A 25324-nucleotide genomic window follows, 5' to 3' on the forward strand; every position below is an offset into this window, starting at 1 on the left:
CGAAAATTTTGAGTACATCAATAACCGATTTTGATTGACCTTGCTCATTGAAAGCACAGCCTACGCGGTGTTTCCCAACATACACACTCAGATAGTAGTTATTTCAACTTGCGGCATCGTTCGTGGCTTTCGTTTTTCTTTTCTTTCTTTTTATCTAAATGCTTTTACTTTTTCTTTGAATCAAATGAACAACCTTCTCTAAATATGGGTGCCGAATAATTGTCGCAGTGCAGGCAGTTACTTTCGTATTGATTTCTGCATTGTTCTTCTATTATTCTAACCATATGGTGCTGCCGCGACCGCAGCATGGCTCAAGTACATATCGCGACTTCTGCTATCATAGTTTTGTTCTTGCCTGGATCGTCTGTCTTTCTGTGTGTAAAGTTTACTATCTGCGATTGCACAAGATGTTTAGTTGGTTGACGCATTGTATGCAGTGACTTTTGCTTAGATACGTAGATTTAATGGAGACATACGTGTATTTAAATACCTTGTGGTGAGGTCTTGTGCGTACATACAGTGACTTTGTTTCCAGTTACACTTTTTCTCCTTTATCAAGTTGTATCTTTGCATTTCTAATACTCCATTTATTCTTCGCACTTCTAATGTCTATTTTGCAGAACTCCTCGTTTATACATGTGCTTGCTGTTACGAATAAAATTTCGCTGCAATTACTCGCAATACATGACCGGTGACAGCCGCTGCTGCGCAGTACACTGGAACGACGGACAGTGTCATTGAGACTTTTCCCTGGCCGTTGGATATGTACAAAAATCTAAAAGCTCTTGAACTACAAAGATTCATTAAAGTCCTCTGCTTGCTCATTTCATTTCCTTATCGTTTTTCGCATCAGTGGCATGCACCGCTTTGCTGGTTTCGGATTGATATAGTTTTAGACATCGTGTGATATTTTCTTTACTAATTAAATACGCAAAAACATAGAATCATTGGTATCAGTTATGTCTGCCAGCCACGATTTTTAAGACGTACGAATGCATTATTTTGTTCAAAGAACACATATTTCACTTGTCTAGACAGTGCGTAGCGTTATCTAATACACAATGACATTGCCAATGGCAATGCAGTTATTATTCTTGCGTTCCATTCCTCCACAAATTCTATGAGGAGGCCGCGCTGCCCCATGAGCACCCCCCCCCCCCCCCGAACAAATATTCTGGCTACGCCATTGACGGCTAGATGACACGTACTCCTTTCGACGCAGATACTCGTGGATATCCCGTGGTCTTTGACCAGGACGGGGTCGTGGGGCATCAGTTGAGAAGCCACGCAAGCCGATTCTTTTGTAGGGGCTGTGCCGAAGAATGTGGCCGGCCGGGTTCGCCGCAATGGATACAGAGCGGGAGGCGCTGGTCATGGGTCTTTTGGAGGTCGGCTTATCCTGCGTGATCTTGCAACTGAGTTGGGAGGGCGGGCGATTGGGATCTTTGGGGTGGTGTATACGGCTCCTGGCGCTGAGTGGGAGGACGCCTTTGGCTGCGCAAGGCAACGGCGCAAGTCATGGTCTGGGGTTGTGTGGCCGTCGAAGTCGCGTATATTCAAGTGCCTGTTGCACTTCTGGCACCACATCCATGAGGGTCGCTGCTTGAGGCTGTGGGCAAGTTGGCAGCAGTCGTCGTAGTTCCTCAGAGATTGTTTCGCTGATAACTTCCCACAAATTGTCGCTGGTGGTGGTCGTCGTGTCCGGACGAATTTCAGAGGCATAAGGAGGGTGGTTGTACTGCCGAGTCCAGACCTCGAGAGTCTTCTCGATCGTGCAGGGTTCTTGCACGAATTCCTCGACGGTTTTTGCCGGCTGGCGGATGAGGCTAGCAAAGTTTGCTTTACGCCGCGCATTAAAAAACTGACCTTTCTTTTCCTCGGTAATCTCGGGATCGGCGCGGCGAAAGAGGCGCTTCATCTCTTCGACGTAACCGCGGACGGGCTCGTTCGCAACCTGGATCCTGGACTCAAGGAGTCGTTCGGCTCTTTCTTTCCTCGCGACACTACTGAATAACTTCAAAAGTTCCTTCTTGAATAGCCCCCATGTCGTTAGGTACCACGTACGTACTGAGCCCTCCACTGAGAAAAATACGTAACCAATTTTCGAGCCTCATCCCAATTGTTGAATGATGCCACGCGCTCAAATTTGTCCAACCCTTCTTCAGGGTCTTCGCCTAGGGATGCATTGGAAGTTGGCGGCACCCGCGGCTGCTGCAGTATGATCGGGGTCGACATTTTTGGCGAGGTTGTGGTGCTCGTAGCAGCGTCTTTTCTTTGTCGGGTGCGGTCCGGCAGGGTCGCGAACTCAGGCTGCTCTCCTTGGAAACGCCGGCTGGCTCGGTGAACTGGTTGCTCGTCCTTCGGTGTGAAGAACAGAGGGCTTGCGTCACGACTTGAAGGGGGTGTCCGGTAAATGGACTGCTCCCAGCACCTCCACCAGATGTCACGTAGTGATGATTGCAATCCGGAGAGCAGAAATATAGCAAAAATGGCGTCTAAACAACGCTCTTTATTTGGGCTAACTTGTGCCCACAATGGAATGAAACACTCGGCGGCGGTATAGCAACAAGCGTTCTCGGCGGTCGTCGAACAGAATGCCCGCCGTTCTCGGCCGTGCTGAATTTAAAGCTAACAGCGAACTTTCGATATTCGGTGTTCAAAGTTACCACAACAGTCTGGAACAACGCAGAATCAGCTCTGACTGGATGCGATCAGTCTAGATCAATCTGGAGGCGTCTTGCAAACAAAGCGATAAAGCCGCGCGCAGGTAGCTGTGAAGAATGAGCAGCCAAACAGTATACAGATTCGCGGTATTATTCGGAGCGCTTCTTCCGAGGTCTACATGTAGTAGAGAGCAAAGGCGCTGCTGGAGCTTCCTCTCTAGCCGCAGGCAAGACAACTGTAGGTGTTCATTATCTTCTTTTTGCTTTTGGAAGAACTGCCGCACGGAAAACAGCAGCGAACGGGCACTGGGTGAGGGGACTTCTAATTTCATCCAACCGGGTGACGGGTGTCATTTTTAATTTTCAATCTTTTTTTTATTGGTTGCATGTAAACCTAAGTTCCTCGTCTCCAAGAACGTTCTGCCTCTATCAAGCAAGATCCATCCCTAGCGCTGCCTCCCTGGTGAGGAAATTTATCGGTCTCAAATCACGTCAGCTTCCGGCAAATTAGAGTAGGGTATCGAGAAAAAAAACGTTTAATCGTGTGTTGCCACGAAGACAAGGCTACTGCTTCGCATTGGTCGAAATGCTTGCTCAAAAGCAGGAAAGCATCATTAACGCCGCAATGAGGCTCTTAGCTTTGTTACCTTAATGTACTCTCCTTTACCCAAAGTTTGAGTTTTCATACAAACATGACGTAAACACACTGAAAAAGCTAAGTCCTTGCGAAAGGTCTCCATAATTCAGCGTATCCATAACGAAGTCCGTACTATAACGACGCACGGTTGTATATAATCCCGAACCACGATAACGGCGGAACGCAGTGCTATATCTGATGAATATATAGTATAGCGTTGTGCTAAAATAGGCCATTTGGGAAAACAATGCAAATGTAGAAAGAAGATATCATGGTACGGTCCGGCTAACATCATGCGACTGACATACGCGACTAATGCACAAGCTTTGATTGATTCGGTTGCTTCGCTAATAACGTCACGTATTCCAGGATATTTGCGTTAGGAACTATTATTTAGACGCTGAAATAATACATTCCAGATGCTACATCACACATAGTTTTTCTAGAAAATGTATATTTTTCCGGCATATTTTGTATGTAGATGGGTTGATCATGGGTTCAAAATTCGTGGCTGGTGTTGCGCAAATCTATTCATTCATTTTCTTTTTTTCACTCAGAACTAGGGAATGGAACCGATTACAAAGAGACGTTGTGGAACGCATTTTACAGGCGCGCAGTTGTCCTCTTTTTTTCTCCGGCAGTTGCCCTCTGTTTAGTTTGCGAATTTTATTGGCGTGAGTTGGCATGTTGACATATTGGCATGCAGCGATGGCGTAGACGTAGAGCATCCGCCTCGCGTGCAAGAGGACCGGGGTTCGAATCTAGGGGCCGCGCAATTCTCTACCGGGTTAGAAAAAAAAAACTATGCGTGTCGATGGAATTGCATATCCAGGGCTGGGGAGCGGCCTGATCGCGGTGACCAGCACTGACAACGCACTCCCTCACCTGAACAGGATTTCGCCACCCTGGTGTTGTACTTGACCACAACCTTCTATGAACCAAGTAACTCTCAGTTCCGAGCGGCAGCGCAGCAACTGACGAAGGCGACGGTCAGACCAGTGACGCAGCGGAGGGTGCTAAGAATCACTGGCTCCGGACAGGCCGCCATTGGTATCTGAACCTGGCAACGTTTAACGCTAGAACTTTACCCAGCGAGGCTAGCCTAGCAGTGCTGCTGGAGGAATTAGCGGACATTAAATGGGATGTCATAGAGCGTAGTGAAGTTAGGAGGACAGGTGAGGCGTATACAGTACTAAAGGGCGGGCACATGTTCTGCTGTAGCGGATTAGCGGATAGGCGAGAACTAGGTGTGGGATTTTTCATCAGTCAGGATATAGCTGGAAACATAGACGAGTTCTATAGTATTAACGAGAGGGTGACAGCTATCGTAATTAAGCTCAATAGGAGGTAGTACAAGCTGGAGGTGGTGCCGGCATGCAGACCTACATGCAGCCATGATGACCAGATCGTTGACAGCTTCTATGAAGACGCGGAATCGGTAATAACGTAAGTAAAATCCCAATACGCTGTACTCATGAGCGAAGATGCGAAAGGAGCAGGCTGGCGAACAGGCGTTAGGCGCCTGCGAGATAGGTTCTAAGAATAGCAGGGGAGAGTTATCAGTAGCGTTCGCCGATAGAAATAATTTACGGATGATGAATACCTTCCTCGGCAAACGAGAGAAGAAGAGTGGGCCTGAAAGAGCCCCAATAGTGAGACTAAAATTGAAATTGACTTCATGCTATGCGCTCCTCTGGCATTGTGCAGAATGTGGAGGTTTTCTGGAAAGGTGCGGTAAGGTCACAGAATGGTAAGGTCTCGAATTAGCCTAGATTTGAGGAAGGAACTTAATAAACTAGGGAAGCAGAAGCCTATTAACGAGTTAGCATTAAAAGGAGAAGTACAGGAATTCATGACTTCCGTGCAGAACAGATATTCGGCTTTAACTGAGGAAGACGATCCTAATGTTTAAACAATGAACGACAATCGCACTGCTATCGTTACGGAGTGCGCCCTAGAAGTAGGTGGTAGGATGGTTCGACAGGATACCGGCAAGCTACCTTACGAGATGAAATATATGATTAAGAAACGCTAAAGCATGAGGGCGTCTAGCCATGGAGACGAAATATAACTAGCAGAGCTATCGAAGTTAATAATTAAGCGCAAGGCAGCCGACATACGCAAGTTTAATATGGAGACAATTGAATGGAGGTAGCCTAAAAGCAGTGAAGAGGAAACTAGGCATAGGTAAATCCCCGGTGTATGTGTTAAGAGGCAAAGTGTGAAAAATCATTAAAAATACTGATAACATATATGGTTACAGTAGCCGAAGAATTATACGCAAATCTATAGAGCAGCCAATGTAATCAAAACGTTGATGAGAGAGACAGTAGCGCACTACAATGGTACATCCCACCAGTATAGAAAGAGGAAGTAAATAAAGCCTTGTAAGCAACGCAAAGGGGTAAAATCGGTTGGTGATGATCAGGTAACAGCTAATCTGTTGAAACGCGGAGGGGAGATTGTACTAGAAAAACTAGCCACCCTATATACGGAATGCCTTATGCCTTCGAGAGTACCAGAAGCTTGGAAGAACGATAACATTATCTTAATTCATAAGAAAGGAGACGTCAAGGACTTTAAAAATTAGACTGATCAGCTTTCTGTCCGTTGCCTATAGGGTATTTACTAAAGTAATCGCTAATAGAATCAGGACAACCTTAGACTTCAATCAACCAAATGATCAGGCAGGCTTTTGTAAAGGATATTCCACATTATATAATATTCACACTATCGGTCAGGTAATAGAGAAATGCGCAGAATATAACCAAAGCCTATATATAGCCTTTATAAATTACGAGAAAGCAGTTGACTCAGTAGATACCTTGGCAGTCTGCAGGCACTACGGAATCAAGAGGTAGAACAGCCTTATGCGAAAATACTAGAAGACGTCCATAGCAACTACACAGCTCCCATAGTTCTCCATAAAGTAAGCTACAAAATTCCAATAAGGAAGGGCGTCAGGCAAAGAAACACAATCACGCCAATGCTTTTCACTGCCTGTTTACAGGAAGTATTTCGAGGCCTGGATTGGGAACAGTTAGGGATAAGAGTTCATGGAGAATGCCTAAGTAATCTGCGATTAGCTGATGAGATTCTCTTGCTGAGTCACTCAAATGAATTGCAAAGCATGATCAAAGAGTTAGAGAGGCAGAGCAGAACGGTGGGTCTAAAAATTATGATGCAGAAAACCAAGCTAATATTCAACAGTCTCGCAAGGTAACAGCAGCTCACAATTGGTAGCGAGGTGCTAGAAGTGGTGAAAGAATACGTCTACTTAGGGCAGGTAGTGACCGCTGAACCGGATCATGGAAGGGAAATAACTAGACCAATAAGAATGACGTGGAGGCGTGGAGCCGTGGTGCGCATATGGCAGGTTCTCTCAGATCATGAATGGCAGTTTGCCAATATCCCTCAAGAGAAAAGTGTACAAAAGCTGTATCGTACCCGTACTCACCTATGGGGCAGAAACGCGGAGGCTAACGAAAAGGGTTCAGCTCAAGTTAAGGATAAAGCACCTGGCTATGGAAAGAAAAATGTTAGGTGTAACATTAGGAGACCGAAAGCGGTCAGAGTGCGTGAGGGAACTAACGCGGGTTAATGACTTCCTAGTCGAAATCAAGACGAAGAAATGGGCTTGGGCAGGGCATGTAATGCGAAAGCAAGATAACCGCTGGTCCTTAGGGGTAACGGAGTGGATTCCAAGTGAAGGCAAGCGTAGCAGGGGGCGGCAGAAAGTTAGGTGGGCGGATGAGGTGAAGAAGTTGACGGGCATACGGTGGGTGCAACTTGCAAAGGACAGAGTTAATTGGAGAGATCTTTGTCCTGCAGTAGTAACGCTGGTAGTTAAGAACTTCTTGTTGGGCGAGTTGGTGCATACTGTTGTAGGTACGAATTGCGCACAAAAGACACACACAGTCTCCCTCGTGCTTTTTCCTGTGTGTGTCTTTTGTGCGCAATTCGTACCTACAACAGTAGTAACGCTGATGATGATGATGATGGGTTAGCCATTATACTTTTATTTCCATGTCCTTCTCTCTTATAGCGTTAGTTACGTTGGTGAGCTGCTCTAGAGAGGATCGGCAACACCGTGCAGTTTTCGTCTGGCGTTTTGCAGAGACTTCAGATGCTCTGCAGAGGGGCGAGAGGTTTCATTCAAGCGGACTTTGAGGGGCGAACCGATGTAAAAGACGCACATTTCAACTTTTGTGCCACTGTGGCCTACCTGTTTTCACAAGTGTAAATTAAAAGAAGTGGACATTCGTGAAAAATAATAAAAAATGATAACAGGCAAATCAACAACAATGTAGCCGCTTACTAGTACATAAAAATGAATACAACTCGTTTGTGTCGCGCCTCAGTGACCATTATTCCTGTCGCGTGTGTCCTGTAAAATTCGTATATTTGCTCATGATTGTATTATATATCAAACCGTTAATGACCCGCCTGAACAATAATCCCTCCAAAGTGACCGTAACGAGACTCGGGATTAGTAGCTGTCTACGTAGAAGTCATACAAAAGCCATTCGAGCTCTTATGCCAGAATACCGGTTTTTCTTCTTGCATATAAATTGGATGATGTATGTAGTGTCCGGTGCAAAAATGACATGCTACTGTCGAGGTTGCATGGTTCGCTGCGTTTGTGGCGCCTTTCAGCATTTAGGCCAAGCTGGAGCACCACGCATCGAAACGAGCAAAATGACATGCTGCTGGATAAAAACTGTCACCTTCGGTCACAGTAAAGCGCAGATCTAATAATTATACACCTTTAAATGCCATAACTAGATGTCAATAAGCTACTCTCATCATTTTAGCTCGTTTCACTCACAGGATCTTCGGTGGATAAATTTTTAATTGCCTGCTCAAACTTCAGTTTTATTTCTTTTTATTTTTTGAGGTCCGGCATCCGACCTCAACCTCACATTATGAGGTGGAAGTGAGGTTGAGTGAGGTCGCTAGTGGCTTCTGCAAAAATTAGGTGAGGGTGGCTGAGGAGACCTCAACCTCACCACTTGAGGTTGAGGTTGAGTGAGGTCACCAAATTTTGCTTCAGATTGAGGTGAGGTCGAGGTATTTGAGGTCAAATGCTTACCTCTGCCTGTTACGGCAGGAAAAGCGGCGGAAATCGACACTGACTCAGATGAGCACCGGCTGGAACTCAGCATATATCATCGGACGCTCCCAAGTTCTCCAAAGCAGGGCGACGATGTCTCAGCGCGTCGCAGTACTGCAAGCGAGCCAAAGCACGCAGACGTCCTTCGGTGAATTAGGCTTCGAGAACAGCGAAAAATGGTCTCCCAGCCTGCTCTCCGCTTCCTCCCGGACCCCGCTTCCACACCTGTCGTTGACTTCTTCCAAACTCCACTGCGTGCCCGCAGCCTGACTCCGAGGAAATAAACTTCCGCCTCCCGTAGGCCTCGCGGACCAATTGGAGGTTAACGTAGCGTGACACCTCAGTATGCGGCCGCGATACTCGCAGAATCTAGTTAATAACAAGCGATGTTCAGAGCTTATCCGTGTCTTGCCCTGAACGGACGGGGTTTGTGGAAGTCGAAGGTATACCAGCAAATGCTGTGCCATCCAGACGCAGCGAATCTCCAAAAACTTTAGTGGCCGTTTCTGTGACAAGCCAGTTATTCTGAACCTCGCCCCTGTCGCCGCGAGCGTTCCTTAAACACTGAGTTCCAAGTGTCTTGAACTTAAAACCGTATTTGCGGATCTGAAGCACTGAGGGCACGTTGTTAACTGGGTCAGAGCTTGAATTTCCTCACTTGCAATCCTTTCCATCATCAGCGGGAGGGCATAGCAATTCAAGGCGCATCTACGCTATACTAAGTAGTAAGAAGGCGCCGACGACCGAGCCGTCTTAATAAAGTAATATTTTTCTCCCCTCGGTTGTTTACTGACTACACAGCAGTGGTATGGGAGAGACCACCTCCTATCTATACGGTCTCTTTCTATCCTGCCTCCCTTTTTCCGGACGTCGCCCTAGGACACATTGGCGTGCCCAGTGATGGTCACTTCTTTGTCGATCACGAGAAACGCCCTAAAGTCGCAACGGCGCTTTACAAGCGATGCTGTTCCAAATCAATTCTCCCCTAGTGCGCAACCAGAGCGCAAGGATTTAAGGTACGGCACCTCAACTCCGAAGACTTTCTTTGACTGGTCAACGGCTGGTCACCGTTGTCCAGGCCATGACTACTCTCGCAGCTGTTGCGAGGTGCTCGCTCGTAACACATCGATTCTTTTCTACCAGCTGTTGTTATCGTGTGCTGCTAAATATCTGCTTGTGCCCGCAATATCTGAGAAGTGAAACCGGGAGCTCAAGAACCACTGGCGCAGCACAGCCGCCGGTGAAGCAAATGAATGTGAGCAGAGTTGAGCAGGCGGCCATCGTGCGTCGTTGTGGCATTCATTCAGTCGTTGCAATAAGTCTGGTCTATTGATTGGAATATAGCATGAGAGTATTTCAGGATTAGGCGCATCTTAGCTAGGCTATCAGTGTCGGCATGCAGAGGCGTGCTTACGGCATCGCGACCGTCAAGCAATGGCAGACACATTTGAGCAACCGTGCGACGTCATTGCACTGCGGCTGCTTCTGAGCTAATAAAGCGTACGAGGCCGCTCTGATACACTAATGACACCTCTCTCGGCGCTGCGCTAAGCACTGCTCAGGACAGTGCCCCTTAGCTGAGACATAGCAGCGACGTCCTCTCTATGCGTAAACTCCGACGCTAGGTGGAAGGCCATCAGGGCTTTTTTTAACATTCTTCGATATACATATAATCTGTTGTCAGCCTCCCTCGATTTGTAGCTTATGCAACGTGTTCTATACGGCACGAGCAATGGCGAACGCAGTCGCACTTTTGCCCTTGGTCATATCGTGCGCTTGAACCTTTTGTAACTGCATCATTGAGCGCATGATTATTGCCAGCGGCCGAGGTGGCTCAGTGGTCATGCTGCTCGGCTGCTGCCCAAAAAGAAGTGGGTTCGATCCCGACAGCGGAGGTCGCATTTCGATGAAGGCGAAATGCTAGAGGCTCATGTACTGTGCGATGCCAGTCCACTCTAAAGAACCACAGGAGGTCGAAATTGTCCGGAGCCCTTCACTACGGCGTTCGTCATGGCCTGAGCCGCTTTGGGATGTTGGGATGTTGAACCCCATAAAACCAAAGCCAAACATGCCTATTACTACAGTGCTTTCAAAGCAATACTTACTGGGCCAAATTTATTTCCGTAGGGTCGCCAGTGATAGAATGGAAGCTTTTTCAAGCACACTCTTGGTGCACATAACGCGGCTCCTTACAGCACATCGGAGCCACCATTCTTTGATCGTCACAACACATACGCAGGCCCTTCCCGATGTCCCGAGAACACACGCGTGTTGATAGGCGTGTGGTGGGTAGCCGTGGTGTTCGCGACCACCTCCTTCACAAGCCACATGCAGGCCAGCATGGCCATCAAGACTGAGGTAGCCCGCCTGGAGAGCGTCTCCGACATCCTCAAGCACCGCCGCATCGTGCCCACCATCATTGACGGCATGGCCTTCGACGTCTTCTTTAAGGTACGACGTGCCGCCGCTTCCCTTAGGTTGATGAGATGTTTTTTTTTTCACTGTGAAATGAAACCAGCGTATTTAAATGTACAGTAGATATGCGCTTGAGAAGCTTAATTTGGCCGAAATCGCTCCTCATTATTTCTCGTGTGAAGTAAACGCCAGCGATAGCCGTTTCCTTCCTACGCGTTATTTAGTCAGTCGTTATATTATCTGGATTTTCGTTCACACAACACCTCTGTGTAATTTACTATCAAGTTCTATGCGCATAATTTTGCATTAAAGTTCTGTCCCGGTGAATTGCGACCGGTGTGTGTGTGTGTGTGTGGGGGGGGGGGGGGGGGTAGATTAAAGTGCCCGTAGGCATCGAGTTTGCACGTTGGGTTGAAAGAAAAGTGTTCCGATTGTGCAGATAGGATCAAGTTTCATTTTAGTTTATTTCTTGGCTTCGTTATAAGTTATCCACACCAGTGCCACGCTGCTCATCTATGCATTTGCTCAGTCCTGTCCACTTTATGTTGCGCTCTGGTCAAACCTAATTGAGTCCATTAAGCGTAGCAGGGCTCGCGCTGTTTAACAGCTCACCCTGAACAACACTAGCAAATTTCCCTGTCTGAAGTTTTGTTTTCTTTTACACGGCACAGCCTTCCAGCTCTACGACCACCTCGAGCATATTCTCTGATGTTGGGCTCTTTCGACCAAACCAATATTCTTATTCTTTTGAGTGATATGATTTGCGGAATTTCCCACGTAATCTAAGCCACAGGCTAAAGCAAAAAACAACTGTCGTCATATTGATAACCATTCTCTTCACAATTAATTTTTATGACCTCTTTAGCAGGAGGATTTGTTTTCTCTGGAGTATCGGTACCTATTAATCGGCGTAGTTTTAATAGCAATGTCTGCTGAAGTGTTAGTGTGAAAAAGTGAGCACACTCAGTTCGTGCAAGCGCAATGTGAATGAACCGGAGTTCGCTTCACAAGTGACTTATTTACCTTTGATAGCGTTAAACCCGGCCTTTAATCTCAGGGGCGGTGGCTGGCGAGTATTGCAAGCTGCCAGTGCTAAACATAAGGCATCAAGTGTGAAAAGAGGGGGAGGGTGGGAGGGAGGATAAAATAATGGATCTGAAAAAGAAATGCACCCGCAGCGATGATTAGTTCAGGGGCTCGGCTACAGATTCGGAGGACCCGGGTTCAATCATTGCCGCGCTAGCCGGATTCAATAGAGGCAAAACGCGAAAAGGCACACGTGTGCTGTGCGGTGTCAGCGCACGTTAGAGAACCCCGGGTTTTCTAAACTGATCCTGAGCCTTCAACTACGCGTGCCTCATTACCCAGGCGCCGCTAAAGGACATTAAGCGCCGCAATTTAAAATTTTATTTTACAAAAATAAACGTCACAAAATACGGCGCTAGGCACAAATAGCGAGAGCAAGACTGGAACAGCGGACTTCTTGCGGCCGCCCCGAATAGCCCCGATTGTTTTTTTTTCTCCATTTTTAAAGTTAATATTTGTTAACAATGCCCACTAACATCAAAGAAAATGCGCACAATGTTTTAGTCAAAAAAGTCTAGGTGTTAGAAAAAAAAAACCCAAAGGTCATTTTTCTTTTAATATAAGTTTGTTCCAGAGATTTTTTTTCGCTGTGAAACAAGCAGACGAAACGCGGGAGAATTTCGCGACTGCAGCGCGCTGACGGCGACCGCGGTTGGGCTATGTCAGGGGCCTCATGCAGGCGCCGCCAGTTGCTGGATGTTCACAGTACGGGCTGCTGCTGCAAAATTTTCTGATTTTCCACTTTTGTTCAGAGCGCTGGCAAACACGTTACAACTGCCATCTGCAAAGATCACGTGATTTCTTAATTTTTATTCGCGCCATTCGTTTAAGTGAATTTCCTCGCGCCCTCTGGCCGTCCAAATTGTCATCATGCAATGTTGTTAACAGTAAAATGTTCATTGTGTAAATATAGCTATTAGAACATGATCAAAGAGGTAGCCACTAAGACGACATTTCTGAGTTAAAATTCAAGTTTTCTACTTTATTATAAAGCTGTTATCATCATAAGTGCCTCTTCGTTGTCCGTTGCATGTTTCTTTTATTGGCGGGATTTTTTCTCCCCGCTCATTGGATTATGTTTTTCGTAACCCAAAATTAGGCGAGTGCACAGAGAAGCTATTAAGCTCTTTTGAGCCCTACAGAATTCATACAGTGACGACTGGCATTCTAATTGTCTGAAGCACCCCTTCTCCCTTTCGCACTCTTAGTGGCACGGGGATTTCTGAAAAGCAGCTCACATACATTTGCGACACTTGCTATTGTTTACCGGGGTTTAACGTCCCAAATCGACTCAGGCTATGAGGGACGCCGTAGTGAAGGGCACCAGACAATTTCACCACCTGGGTTTTTTTAACGTGCACTCACATCGCACAGTATACGGGCCTCTAGAATTTCGCCCCCATCGAAATGAGACCGCCACGACCGGCATCGAACCCGCGTATTTCAGGTCAGCAGCCGAGAGCCATAGCCACTGAGCAACCGCGGCAAGGCCACGTGCGGCACTTCACTCGCTTCACCTTCCATCTCTGTCCTTTCGCCAACAGGCCGCCTATACTTTACCCAAACAGAAACAAATGGCGAATCTCGGTTTCCTCACGGCTGACGATAGATTTCTGCATCGTAGACCCCTGCCATCAATTTTTGTTGAGCGCTTACTGATGTATGCCCTGATGTACATGCTCAACCTGACGTTTTTTCTTTCTTCTTCGCATCAGGGGAATGCTGTCTGCTTGCTTTGCGTTATTGTGGTGCCTCAAACATTGTCATGTCCACTTAAGTGCATTAGACATTTGAAGTAAGTCCTACATGACATTCTTTGCACTGAAACTTGCTGATTTGTGAAGTACTGCTTCTAGGACCGCACAAACACACATATGTGCAGTCAGTTCTGCCAGAGGGTTCGGCCATTCCGACCGACCCCAGAGGTGCAATGCATATCCAGTGCAGCGGAACGGCACTCTTGAAGGAAATTCAAAAATTCAATGCTCTTCTTTTCTTGTCCCACGCACTTTGCAGAAAACTGAGAATGATCGAGTAGTGAGCGTATCTTATGCCAAAAAACATAGGCGAATCGCTGCAAACGAAGATGCTCAAATTCAATGGCACTCTCAGAAAGGATGTTTCTTGCGCGTTATGTCCCTTCACAGGTGAATTCAGTGGCACTTATAATTTCTCGCGTCCCTTTATTAGCGCTCAAACGCACTGCGTGAACCTTTCTTTGCTCACACTTGCGCACAAAAACGGCCACGAGGTTTCGAAGGCTCATTCATGTTTACGCAGTGTTTTTCAAGGTGTCAAAGAAATCTGTGGTATTGAGGCAAGGATGAGTTTTTCTGGTCCTAAAACCAATCCTTTTTTTTTTCCTTTACGGCGCTAGACGTCCGCCAACGCCGAGGACCAGGAGCTATGGCGCCGCGTCCAGCAGCACCGAAGCCAGCTGCCGTTCAGGCAGGTCTTCCGTCGAGAGACGTATGAGGCTGTCCTGGATGGTCGGCAGGTGAGGCAGCTGCATTTTCAATAAAAAGCGAAGAACTTTTACGTCTGCCTAGCATCAAAATCGCCGTTAAGCACGCGCCAGTATGCCAGGTGTTTCAGAGAAGATTTTCAAAAATTTTCAAAAGTGGGCTTTTTGGAGTACAAATATGGCTTTTGAGGCATAGTATTACCAGTCTTGGCGGACATCGAAAGCCAGATGAATTGTCTTAAGTGTTAAGCTGTTTCATTAATTTCTGAAAACTAACCTTCTAATTATCACAGATAAGCAACTGGTTGCAATTAGATATTTGTAGCTGGTTGTTAGTAATAGCCATATATGTTTTGAGAGCTTCGAAAACGCGATTACGCTCGCCACTGTGGGTCGACAAATTTTGGCTGCATCGTGCGAAAATACATGCGCTTTCGAAAGCATGCAGGCAAAGAAAACCCTCGAGTGCACGTAACTAGTCAAAAAATCCAAATTTTGTCCAGCCACAGAGCCAAGGATAACCGAGTTTTCGAAATTCTAAAGACTGGTATGGCTATTACTAATGACTGGTTAAAATCTCTAATTCCAAATAGGTGCCTAACTCTACTACTTAAAAAGTTTATTATTAAAAATTAGTTAGCCAGCTTACTACTTAAGACGATTCACCAGTTTTTAGGTGCCCGCCAACACATGCAATACTAGGCCGCAAAAGCCATATTTTTGCCCCAAAAACCCTATTTTTCAATTTTTTGAAAATGTTCGCTGAAACATCCGCTATAGACACTTCACGGAAGTTTCTTTCCAACTTTATCTCTCGACACGGGTCTCTGTTTATCTTTTTTCGATAGACACTCATGCCCCGACTATTTTATCGCGCCCTTTATTGAAACTCAAAGTACTGTAGGTGGTGTAAGTGGGACCACACCTTTCAACGGGACGATCAGGAGAAATAGAAGTGCACTCAACACGTCTTTTAATAGAGATATCGTCATTTTGGCTTAACGAGGTTTGACAACTTGGGCTATTGGATCATATGCAATACTGGTACACCAAAGGAGGTTTTAAAGCTATCGAAATTTCTGCTCCAATGTCATTAGCGTTTCTGTTGGAAGCATTCAAACTGAAGTAAATGACTGCGGAAGAACTGGAAGCTTAAGGTTTTTTTACATGGTCTCGCGAAAACAGGACGAAAAGGGACCGCTATAAAAAGGATGCGTGACCATGCTGCTCAGTGTCCAGTTTTTATGAATTGACGAAGTTTTGCGTGTTGTAAAAACGTCTGGAAATTCATTTTGGGACTAACGTCACGCTGCACTTCATTGCAGCAAAATTTCAAGCGGGGCTTGTTGGTTAGCATCTTTTGCAGGATTTCTTGCAGCGCAACGAGACGACACACGAAGAGAAGGAACAGGACAGCGCTAAGTCAGCACAAGAGTACTGCTGTCCTGTGTCTTATATATGCGCCGTCCCGTTACGCTGGCAATGATCCTGCAAGATGCACTTCATCGCATCTATCCACGCAGAAATGTAAAACTGCTCATGTTCTGTGCGATTGCAACACACGTGAAAGAACCTCAACTGGTCAAAATTAATCTGCAGCTCCCCAATACAGCGGCTTTATTTTATTTTTTTGTCTCCGTCCTTTCGCCTTCTCTTAGATTCCTTCCCTCGTGACGCGGTTCTGGTGTCCATTGGAAGGCAGTTACTGCGCCTTTCCTTTTCTCGGAACCACCTCAACCCACAGCCCCTAACAGACACCCGCACTTCTCTGGATCTCCTTTATGGTGCTCCCAACTCTTTAATCTCTATCGACATGTAAAACTTTCGCCATGATGTGAGCTAGCAGGACGCTGGCCTGCTGCTCCTTATCGACGCTCGCACCTCACGTGCTTTTTTTTTTGTATCATCTGAAACATTTAAGGAAGTCTCCTGACCAGCTAAACAAGCTACCAAATCGCGCGCTGCTAATGTTCATAAACATGATCTCGAAATGTTTTTCTGATTATATGGCACCATTTTATAGGTGTTGACGCGCAGAAGCTCTGGTGTTGTGAGATGTCCATGCGTGTAAATAATGTAATTAAATATACCGTGCTGACCTCATCAGCACGCAAGCGATCGGTACGTGGAAGGTAAAGATAGTTTTTGCGTCCACGGCACGAAGGGAAAGGGGTATAAAAAGGCAGTACATGCTGACACCATGATGTGCGTATAAATTTTGGCTTGTGCACTAAAGCTACGTCCCTTAACATGTCGAGCATTCTTGAACAAAAATTTTGAATATTGAAATACTGTAAAGTACTAGTATAGAAATATTGAAGCTCATGATCCATTCTAGCAAAATATTTAATTTGTAGTGTTTCCATCGCTCGCATCGAGCAGTTAAGACTGCCATAGAAAACCAAGGGGGCACGCTTTTGACGATAGCATAAACATAGATAGAAAACATTATGCAAGCCTCCCAGCGGGAGATCAGCAGATATGTTGATAACTATACCGAAATCTTGCAATATATAAAAAATTGACCTCAAAAACTCTTTCCCGTTCAAAAATACTTTTGTCCAGAATTGTTGGGTATGTGACGACTGCAGTTGACTAAGACGTGCTGATTGCCAAATAGAAAAAAAAAATCTTAGCATCAATGTAATAATCGCATTCCCCTGAATACTTGGGCGTGATGGAAGCATTCGAAGCACCCACATAATTTTGAATCAAGTACGCTGCAAAGGAGAGGAAACGACCTGATACTTGCTCGGAGCATCGAACATTCTCACAGCCATCTATTTTCATTGTGTTGTAAAAAGCCACTGAGGGATTGTTTTACGCATGATTAATACAATCTTGGCCTGTTTCCGCAGGTGGTGTTCATGGAGCAGTCACTGTATCACTACGGCATTCGACGCCACTACTCTCAAGAGCCCCCGAGAGGCCAGTTTTATTTCGGCAAGGTCAACGTTCTCACCGTTCCGTGCGCCATATTCGTGAGCTACAACGCCACGACCTTCGTAAAGAAAACGCTGCATCGCGCGTAAGTCCCATCGAGCTCTAATATTTCGAACAAATAAAACCAGCGGAAAGGCGTAGACACAGGGAGGTACACGGGACAACACTGGACTATCAACGGAATTTACTTCAGTGAAGCTCACGCATACATACCCTTCAGCAATGAAACCAGACATGCGCACATGACAACATTAAACAATCAGACAACATGAGAGGAAAAGATGCGCGTCACACCACGCTTACTACTTATATATGTGTGCTCTAAAGAGCTCAAGAAACTAATTTCCTTATGGAGCAAGCTCGCTGACGTATCACTGTCACATGCATGTTCTTTTTTTTGATGACGTGACATGCCTCTAAAATTTCACGTTGGCTTCTTGTTTTACACCGCCCAAGAATGGTGGTGTTCTTGAGCAACGGAGTTCAGTTATGCTTCCTGCAATGCTTCGGTGAATTCGCCCCGTCATCAGAAAATGCAGACCTTTCATGGTCTCTAAGCCGGGCATTTAAACAGCGGCCCGTTTGACCAACGTACACTTTCCCGCAAAATAACGGTGTACAATAGACGACTTGCGCTGCTCAGGTGACATACTTCGATGTGTGGTTTACAGTGTACTGTGACTTAGTAGAACGTTCAACTCGGCGAGTTGCTATAAATTCATATTGGAAAAAACAAGCGTTTGCAAGAGCAACAAAATAATCTTGCAGACAGCAATGATCAGTCTCATCTTGTCACACACTGTCCGGGGTGCGAGATGATGAAGAAAAAGAAAAAATGCTCTTCTCTGTTACGTCACGCTTAGGTGTTATACTCCCACAAGGACAAGACCACGCTGGAATCGGCAGATGCATATTCTATCGCAATGGAGCAACGCGGCTGCGTTAGTAAACATACTGTTGTGTGATCTAACAAGCTCTTATTTCTTGACCATTTTTGAGCGGCGCGCAAACGTTTGTTTTGTTTTCATGTCTTGCCTTTAATTCACCTGTCATGCCTTTCCTTCATCCTTGATACACCCCAGGTTTTATGAATAAACCCTGAGTTGTGAGGCAGCGCTTGTCCTGTGTTTTTTGTGGAATCTTTTTCCCCGGTATGAATGTACTGTGAAGTTTTGTTCTTTTTCTGACCAACCCCTGTGCGCAAATTAAGCCAATTTTCGTGAGGCTGTGGCTCTCTTTGTCTGCATCCTTCCCCTGGTTTTTATTTTTTCTAAATATGCAACAACTCGCCCAGCTTTCCACTCTACTGAAGCTCTAATGGCAGTAGTGGAGCTGCTTTCAGCAGCATTCATCTTTTCTAATGCTCTGACGTGATAAGGACACAGCCATTTTTCTGTCTGTAGAGAGCATGAACCTCGATTTTCTAACTGAGCGTTAGTTCTGAGAATCGTTCAGTTGCCGCCACACCTGATCGGGTCGCGGTTGGAGAGCTTTAAGTTTCCTATTGTTCCTAATTTTCTTAATTTGCTCATAGGCGAAAAACACGGCGCGCATGTAACCCTGTCTGAAGCAGGAGGTGTGAAATGAAACCAAAAAGTATGAGGCTGGTTCAGGCATATCATGAAAATGATAAGAAACCTGCGTGTGGATTTCGGTTTACGATTTCCTAATCCCTTAAAGGACTTCCTTTGATAATCGATGTCTACTTCTTGTGTCATGCGCTTTCCACTGAAAACGCTGCATGGTGTTGCCACCACTGACAGCGCTGCCGTAAAAGTTTATTAAATAGAAGTTGTGCGTTCCAGCTCACGCTTTATGTACCTGCCTTCAGGAATAGTGATGTGATAGGACACTCCTTGCGTATTGCCCAAACGTTCAATTCCCGTGCGTTAACCTTCAAATCAACTACTACTTTGCGTCTATAGCTTAAGTTCTTTGTTTCGCGCCTTTATCTCTTCGCAAAAAAAATTCACCTCTGAAAATGCAACTCAACCTAGGTGCAGTGAAGGGCATGCAGTGTAGGATGATCAATAAAAACAATCATTATGCGTCTCTGTTTTCAGCCTCACAGTCGTTCGTGACGTGAACCTTTACCATCCAGCCAGAAAGTAGATCTCATTGGACAACTTAAGTCGTAACAGTATGGCTGTTTCGTGCAGAGAGGTCATCGTGTCCTAGTTCATCGGCACAAGCGGCAAATCGTAAGCAGGCTCCCCGTCACGTGCAGGACACGCTGGATCTGCGAGTCCGGGCTGCTCGATCGCCACTTGGACCAAGTGCTGCTGCAGACATGGAGGCAGATCGAGAGCTCCTCCCCCGCGGTGGAGGCCATTCGTGCCGACGACATTTCGGGCCTGTTCGCCGTCTGGATCATGGGCATGGGCATGGCGGCCGCCGCTACGTTCGCCGAGCGTCTGGCGGCCTGCCAGGCACGTGCCGGTCCCCGGAGCAGCCTCAGGCGTCGTCGCAATAAGTTGAAGCCTGGTTTGTTCGACTGCCTCCACTGCGTCGGGCCGTGATAATCCAATCGCTGCTTCGGCTGCGGTGCAACTCCGCGTAACTCTGGACACGCAGTCTGTACTAGAACGAAATGATCTGTTAGCTAGCGATAGTTCAGTTCAGGCGACGTTTCCGATGAAGCCAATAAAGCTATGTGGTTATGTGAGTGTTCCCATTCATTTTGCATATTTGCATGTTACGCGTTCATTTCGAGGAGTACAATATTAATTGCTGTCTAAAGACCCGGCATTTCGAAAAGCGAAAGCAGCAAAAAGAGCCAAGCCGCCGCGGTGGCTCAGTGGTTATGGCGCTCGGTTGCTGACCCGAAAGACGCGTGTTCGATCCCGGCCACGGCGGTCGAATTTTGATGGACGCGAAATTCTAGAGGCGCGTGTACTGTGTGATTTCGGTGCACGTTAAAGAACCCCAGGTGGTCGAAATTTCCGGAGCCCTCCACTACGACGTCCCTCATTGCCTGAGTCGCTTGGGACGTTAAAGCCCCATAAATCAAATCAAGCAGAAAGAGCCACTGCCCCGCATGAAACGACGCTGTTCCCGACGCAGTTTTCAGCCATTTAACTTACACGCAGAACATAGGCGTGCGCACTGCGGGAGCAGGGGGTGCGTCCGCCTCCCTAATCATCTAAGGGGGGCGCCAAGTGTGCCCCATACCTTCACTCTGTCGGACCTGTCCCGTCATTTTTCATAATGCAGTGTTATGGCTATGCAGTTTTCTGACGATACTGGCGGCCGAGGACCCGTTATGTTGCGTTCGAAGAACTGTTTACTTGCCTAGTAACTTTGAGGCAATATCTTCACTTTTTTTGCAGTTAACAAAATACAGATGTGTCGTATATTGTCTGTGGTTTACAGAGAATAAAAATTACTTCGGAAGAGCTTTTTTACAATGGTGCCTCAGAGTTGCAGGGGCTGCTTTTCTCTGCCGATGTAAATACTGCAGCTCCATAATATTTTGCATATTTTGCAATTACAGCACAATGAAATAAATGTTTTATAAATAGTCATCACATTCGCTCTGCGTTTTGGCCATGAGGGCCTTGGTGAGAGTGGTCTTGAGGGGAGAGGGGCGCTGCGGTGAAACTTGGCTCCCCATAATGTAGAAACCTGCGCACGCCTATGAGTTCGAAGTAAATGACGAGCAGTTGAGGCATCCAGTCTTGCCGGGAATCTCTTTTACTGAGCCGTAATGCGGCAGTTGTTCATAAATAGGTGACGGGTGCGGTCGTGTTGTACTGTATACCAGGCGTTTCAGGGAAGGCGATCACTCGTGTTTAAAAATAGGTTTGTTTAGGTAAACGGAATCTCTTTCCGGCATAGTAATGCCAGCGTTGGCTCACATAAAAAAACAGGCGAATCACCTTAACTAGCTAAATGATGAACTAAATTCTAATAGTTAACTTTTTAACTATTACCAATAGGCACCTGATGGCAATTGGAGATTTGTAGCCGGCCATTAGTAATAGCCATATCAGTTTTCAGAATTTCGAAAACGCCATTACTCTTGAAGTTGTGGCACGACAAAATCTGGCTACATCGTGCTAAAATACAAGCACTTTCGAAGAGTATGCAGGCAAAGCATCCCCTCCAGTGGTCATAACTAGTCAAAATAGCCAAATTTAGTAGTGCCACATCGGCGAGAGTAATGGCCTTTTCGAAATTATAAAAACCCATATGGCAATTACTAACGGCCGGTTAAAAATCTCTAATTGCAATCAGGTGCTTATTGGTGATAGTTAAAAAGTTAACTATTAGAATTTAGTTAATCACTTAGCTAGTTAAGATGATTCACGTGTTTTTTGACGTCCCGCAACACTCATATTACTATGCCGCAAAGTACTTCTCGTTAACTCAAAAACCTTCTGTTTAAAAATTAGTGATCACCTTCCGTGAAACACCTGGTATGTTGACGTTTGGTGAGGCGGTCGATTCGGTCATTCCAGCGATGGTGGCGGCGCCACGCGGCCTCTTGCGGAAGCAGCGAGCCGGTGACCGCTCTGCGCGGCGCGTGGGATCACAGTGGTTTGGAACGCGAAGATACGTGTCAAAAATGAAAATATGAAAATGAACGTACTTTGTTGACGCTACGACAGCGCGTCTTCAATGCTTTCCAGATCGGAACTTTGTTCATACGACCTTCGTGTGCGTGTTGCAGTTACATGAAAGCAGTGCAGTGCTTAAAAACTGAGTTAATGTGAAGTATATTAGTTATATTTTGAGGCGGACGTTTGCAGCAAACGAAAAACTGTCATCAAGCTTCAGTCCATTTCGGTCAAGATCAAACACGGCTTTGTGCCCACACCTTGATTGCGAAATGGTGACATGAATTTCAAGAAAATGTCAATTTTATTTTCATTTCTCTGACATAATGTACAAAGTGGCTGAATAACCTCAAACATTTCGTATCGAATGTCGTCTGCTCAATCGATCACAGCGCTTTTCAACGCTAGTCGAAAACACATTTTGAGCGACAATTCCGACTGTATTATTAAGCTCGAATGACACTCTGGCTGTCGCTTCAAACATCAGTATACACTGCCTCTTCTACTACCGCATATGTGACCAACGTACTCTGAAAATAAACTATATATAGTTGGATACAGCTCAATCTGCTGTGAAGCTTCGCCCACATCGTTATGAGAAAATATAGACCGCTCGAAAACCCTTCCTTTTTACCTAAACAACCAACTGCTTTTTTTTAATTCTGTCCGTACATAAACACATGCCGTATTTATGCAGGTAAGGGCCGCACTTGTGTAGGCACCAAATATAGCGTCAGACTGTCTAGCTGGCTTAAAAACTGGCCTGTAGAATTTCCTTTTCGGGTAAGCGTCGAAAGCGGCCAAAATTACGGAAAAACCTGACTCCATGACCCGGGCGGAGGTGCTAATCACCGCAAAGAAGCGCGCCGAAAGAAAAAGAAAGTGAAAGCACAGAAAAATTACTGCTTCAAATGTTTGTTGCACTTTACTCTGCTGAGTTTGGTGCACATTTCACCCATCATAACCCTTTTTTCTTCTCTTTCCCTTCCCCAATGCAGAGTAGTAGGCAGAATATCAATCCTTCTGGGCACCCTCTTTGCCTTCGTTTCATTAATTATATTTATCAGCTGCGAGCTAGCCATGCTCATGTCGATAAAAGTTTATTTCGAGCCTGTAATGCAGCTAAACTCAAGCATAGGTTGTCAATAATAACTCAAAATTACTAACTGCTGCTTATATAGGCGCTAAGTCCCACACAGAAGAAGTCACAACGTCAAGAAGCCGCTTTGCTTCTACTATGCGCACACCATGGCAGCAGAGCCATCACCGCCTCGTCCACCATGTCGTACTACCGCTGCGCCGCCTATAGGAGTTGGAATGACCTCGGACTGTACATTTCTGTGCACACTTTGTTTTTGCGCACAGCCGCTTCAAAATTGGTCGTAATGCGCGAGTAATTCGTGTACTACATCATCACAATAATCGTCATCATCAGCCTGACTATGCCCACTGCGGAACAAAGGCTTCTCCCATATCCCTCTAATTAACCCTGTTCTGTGCTGGTGCGGCCACCGTATCCTCGCAAACTTTTTACTCTCATTCGCCCACCTAACTTTCTGCCATCCCCTGCTACCCTTGCCTCCTCTTCGTATCCAGTTCGTTACCCTTAAGGACCAGCGGTTATCCTGCCTTAGCATTACATATCCTGCCCGCGCCCATATCTTCCTCTTGATTTCGACTAGGATATCAGTAACCCGCGTTTGTTCCCTCATCCACTCTGCTCTCTTCCTGTGTCTTAACTTTACATCTACTATAATTTTCCTTTCCACAGCTCGATGCGTAGTCCTCAATTTAAGTTAACCAACTTGCCTGAGCTTCTGCCTTGACACGATTAAGTTGAACCCGGTTCGTTAGCCTCCACCTTTCTGGCCCATAGGTGAGTACCGATAAGATGCAGCCAGTGTTGGCGGCAGCGCGTTACAAGTAACGGCGTTACCGGTAACGCGTTACTTTCTTCGGTAAGTTGGTAACGTACTCCTTGTCATTTCGTAACTGTAACGGGTAACGTACTTACGCTAACATTTATCGGTAGCGTTAGGTGTCACGTTACTAGTTACTTTTTATTCCAATTGTCCCCCTGCTCCCCCTTTTTAGAAAAAAGAAAGCCCAGTGCGCCTAAAGCGATGTTGCAAATAAACAAAATGCACAGGTGCTCTTGACGACCCTTGTTGCATGGCAGGAGACACCTGCCATTGACGACGCACTCAACTAAAAGAAAAAAGAAGAAGACAGAGTATCCATAAGCAACGAAACATGTGCACGAACACATATTCACACACTTGCCTTCACCTACCTCCCCTTCCCAAACCACTTACACACACAACCTGCTAAAGAGCAGAACCATGCCGAGCATGCTTCTTCTCTTCGTCCCTCGTCGTTTTGCGCGATTGCATTATGCACTCCATTGGCAAAGTAACGTGCGATAGTTTTTTTCGGTAACGGTAACGGTAATGCGTTACTTTTTACTGTAGCTAACGTAGGCCGGTAACGCGTTCATTTCTTTTGCGTAAAGACTAACGTATTTAGTTGCTTTTTTTCGATAACGCCTACAACACTGGATACAGCTCTTATATGATTTCCCCTCTAAGGGTACTGGTAAACGGCCACTCATGATGTCTGGCGGGAAGCGCGTGTTTTTCAACGGCAGAGGCGAGATTACGGCTCCTCCTCGCTCGCTTTAACAGAGTTCTGCGGCCACGGTTGTTCGCTTTACCTGAGGCAGAGTGCCATTGCCATAATACATATCATTCCGCTATCAACCCGCGCACAGTGAAAAAAACACGATGTTTTCTCATGCCTCCGGAGCAACCCGGTGGCAACCTGCCCACCAGGCGCGCGCGCTCGTGTGTGTGCGTGTGTGTGCGCGTGTGTGCGCGTGTGTGTGTGGGAGGTGCGCCTCGCAGGAGGGGGGGGGGGGGGGGGGCGCCGCGGTGGCTCATTAGTTATAATGGTGCTTGGCTGCTGACCTGAAACACGCGGGTTCGATCACGGCCGCGGTCGTCGAATTCCGATGGAGGCGAAATTCTAGAGGCCCGTGTACTGTGCGATGGCAGTGCACGTTAAAGAACCCCACTGGTTAAATTTCGGGAGCCCTCAAATACGGCGCCCTTCATAGCCTGAGTCTGTGGGGCGTTGAAGCCCCATAAACCATTTAACCGTTTTTTTTCGCTGTTTTCAGATAGTTATTTTAAACCCTGCGTGAGATACGTCGGTGCGCTCAGTGCACGTAGATTATACGTACAGCAAGGCAGACATTATGTTGGTGATATAGCTCAGTGATTAAAGGATTAATTAACTTAAATTAGCTCATCAAATTTTTATTGTTCATTTTAAGGGCCAACACTATATAGAGAAATTGAAGTTCGTCAAGAAAAAAGCTGAGTACAGTTTTCAAATTTTCTTTGTCGGCAATGCAGTTCGAAATATTTAACGTCAAAAATACGC

General features: G+C 46.2%; 1 protein-coding gene across 3 annotated transcripts in view; it reads left to right on the top strand.

Moving 5' to 3' along the window:
• LOC144115688 (glutamate receptor 2-like) overlaps window positions 1-20544 on the top strand; it is an 84816-nt gene extending 64272 nt beyond the window's left edge. The window contains exons 5-8 of one of the 3 annotated variants that reach the window (XM_077650157.1): window positions 10653-10864; window positions 14292-14411; window positions 17237-17406; window positions 19549-20540. In XM_077650157.1, coding sequence (XP_077506283.1) covers window positions 10653-10864; window positions 14292-14411; window positions 17237-17406; window positions 19549-19840 — 794 coding nt within the window. In that variant the 3' untranslated portion in view covers window positions 19841-20540. Of the gene's footprint in view, window positions 1-10652; window positions 10865-14291; window positions 14412-17236; window positions 17407-19548 lie in introns of all 3 variants that reach the window. The other 2 variants (XM_077650158.1, XM_077650159.1) reach the window with 2 other exon arrangements.
• The last annotated feature ends 4780 nt before the right edge of the window (window positions 20545-25324 follow it).

This window comes from Amblyomma americanum, chromosome 1, assembly GCF_052857255.1.
Source record: "Amblyomma americanum isolate KBUSLIRL-KWMA chromosome 1, ASM5285725v1, whole genome shotgun sequence".
Classification (NCBI taxonomy): Eukaryota; Metazoa; Arthropoda; class Arachnida; order Ixodida; family Ixodidae; genus Amblyomma; species Amblyomma americanum.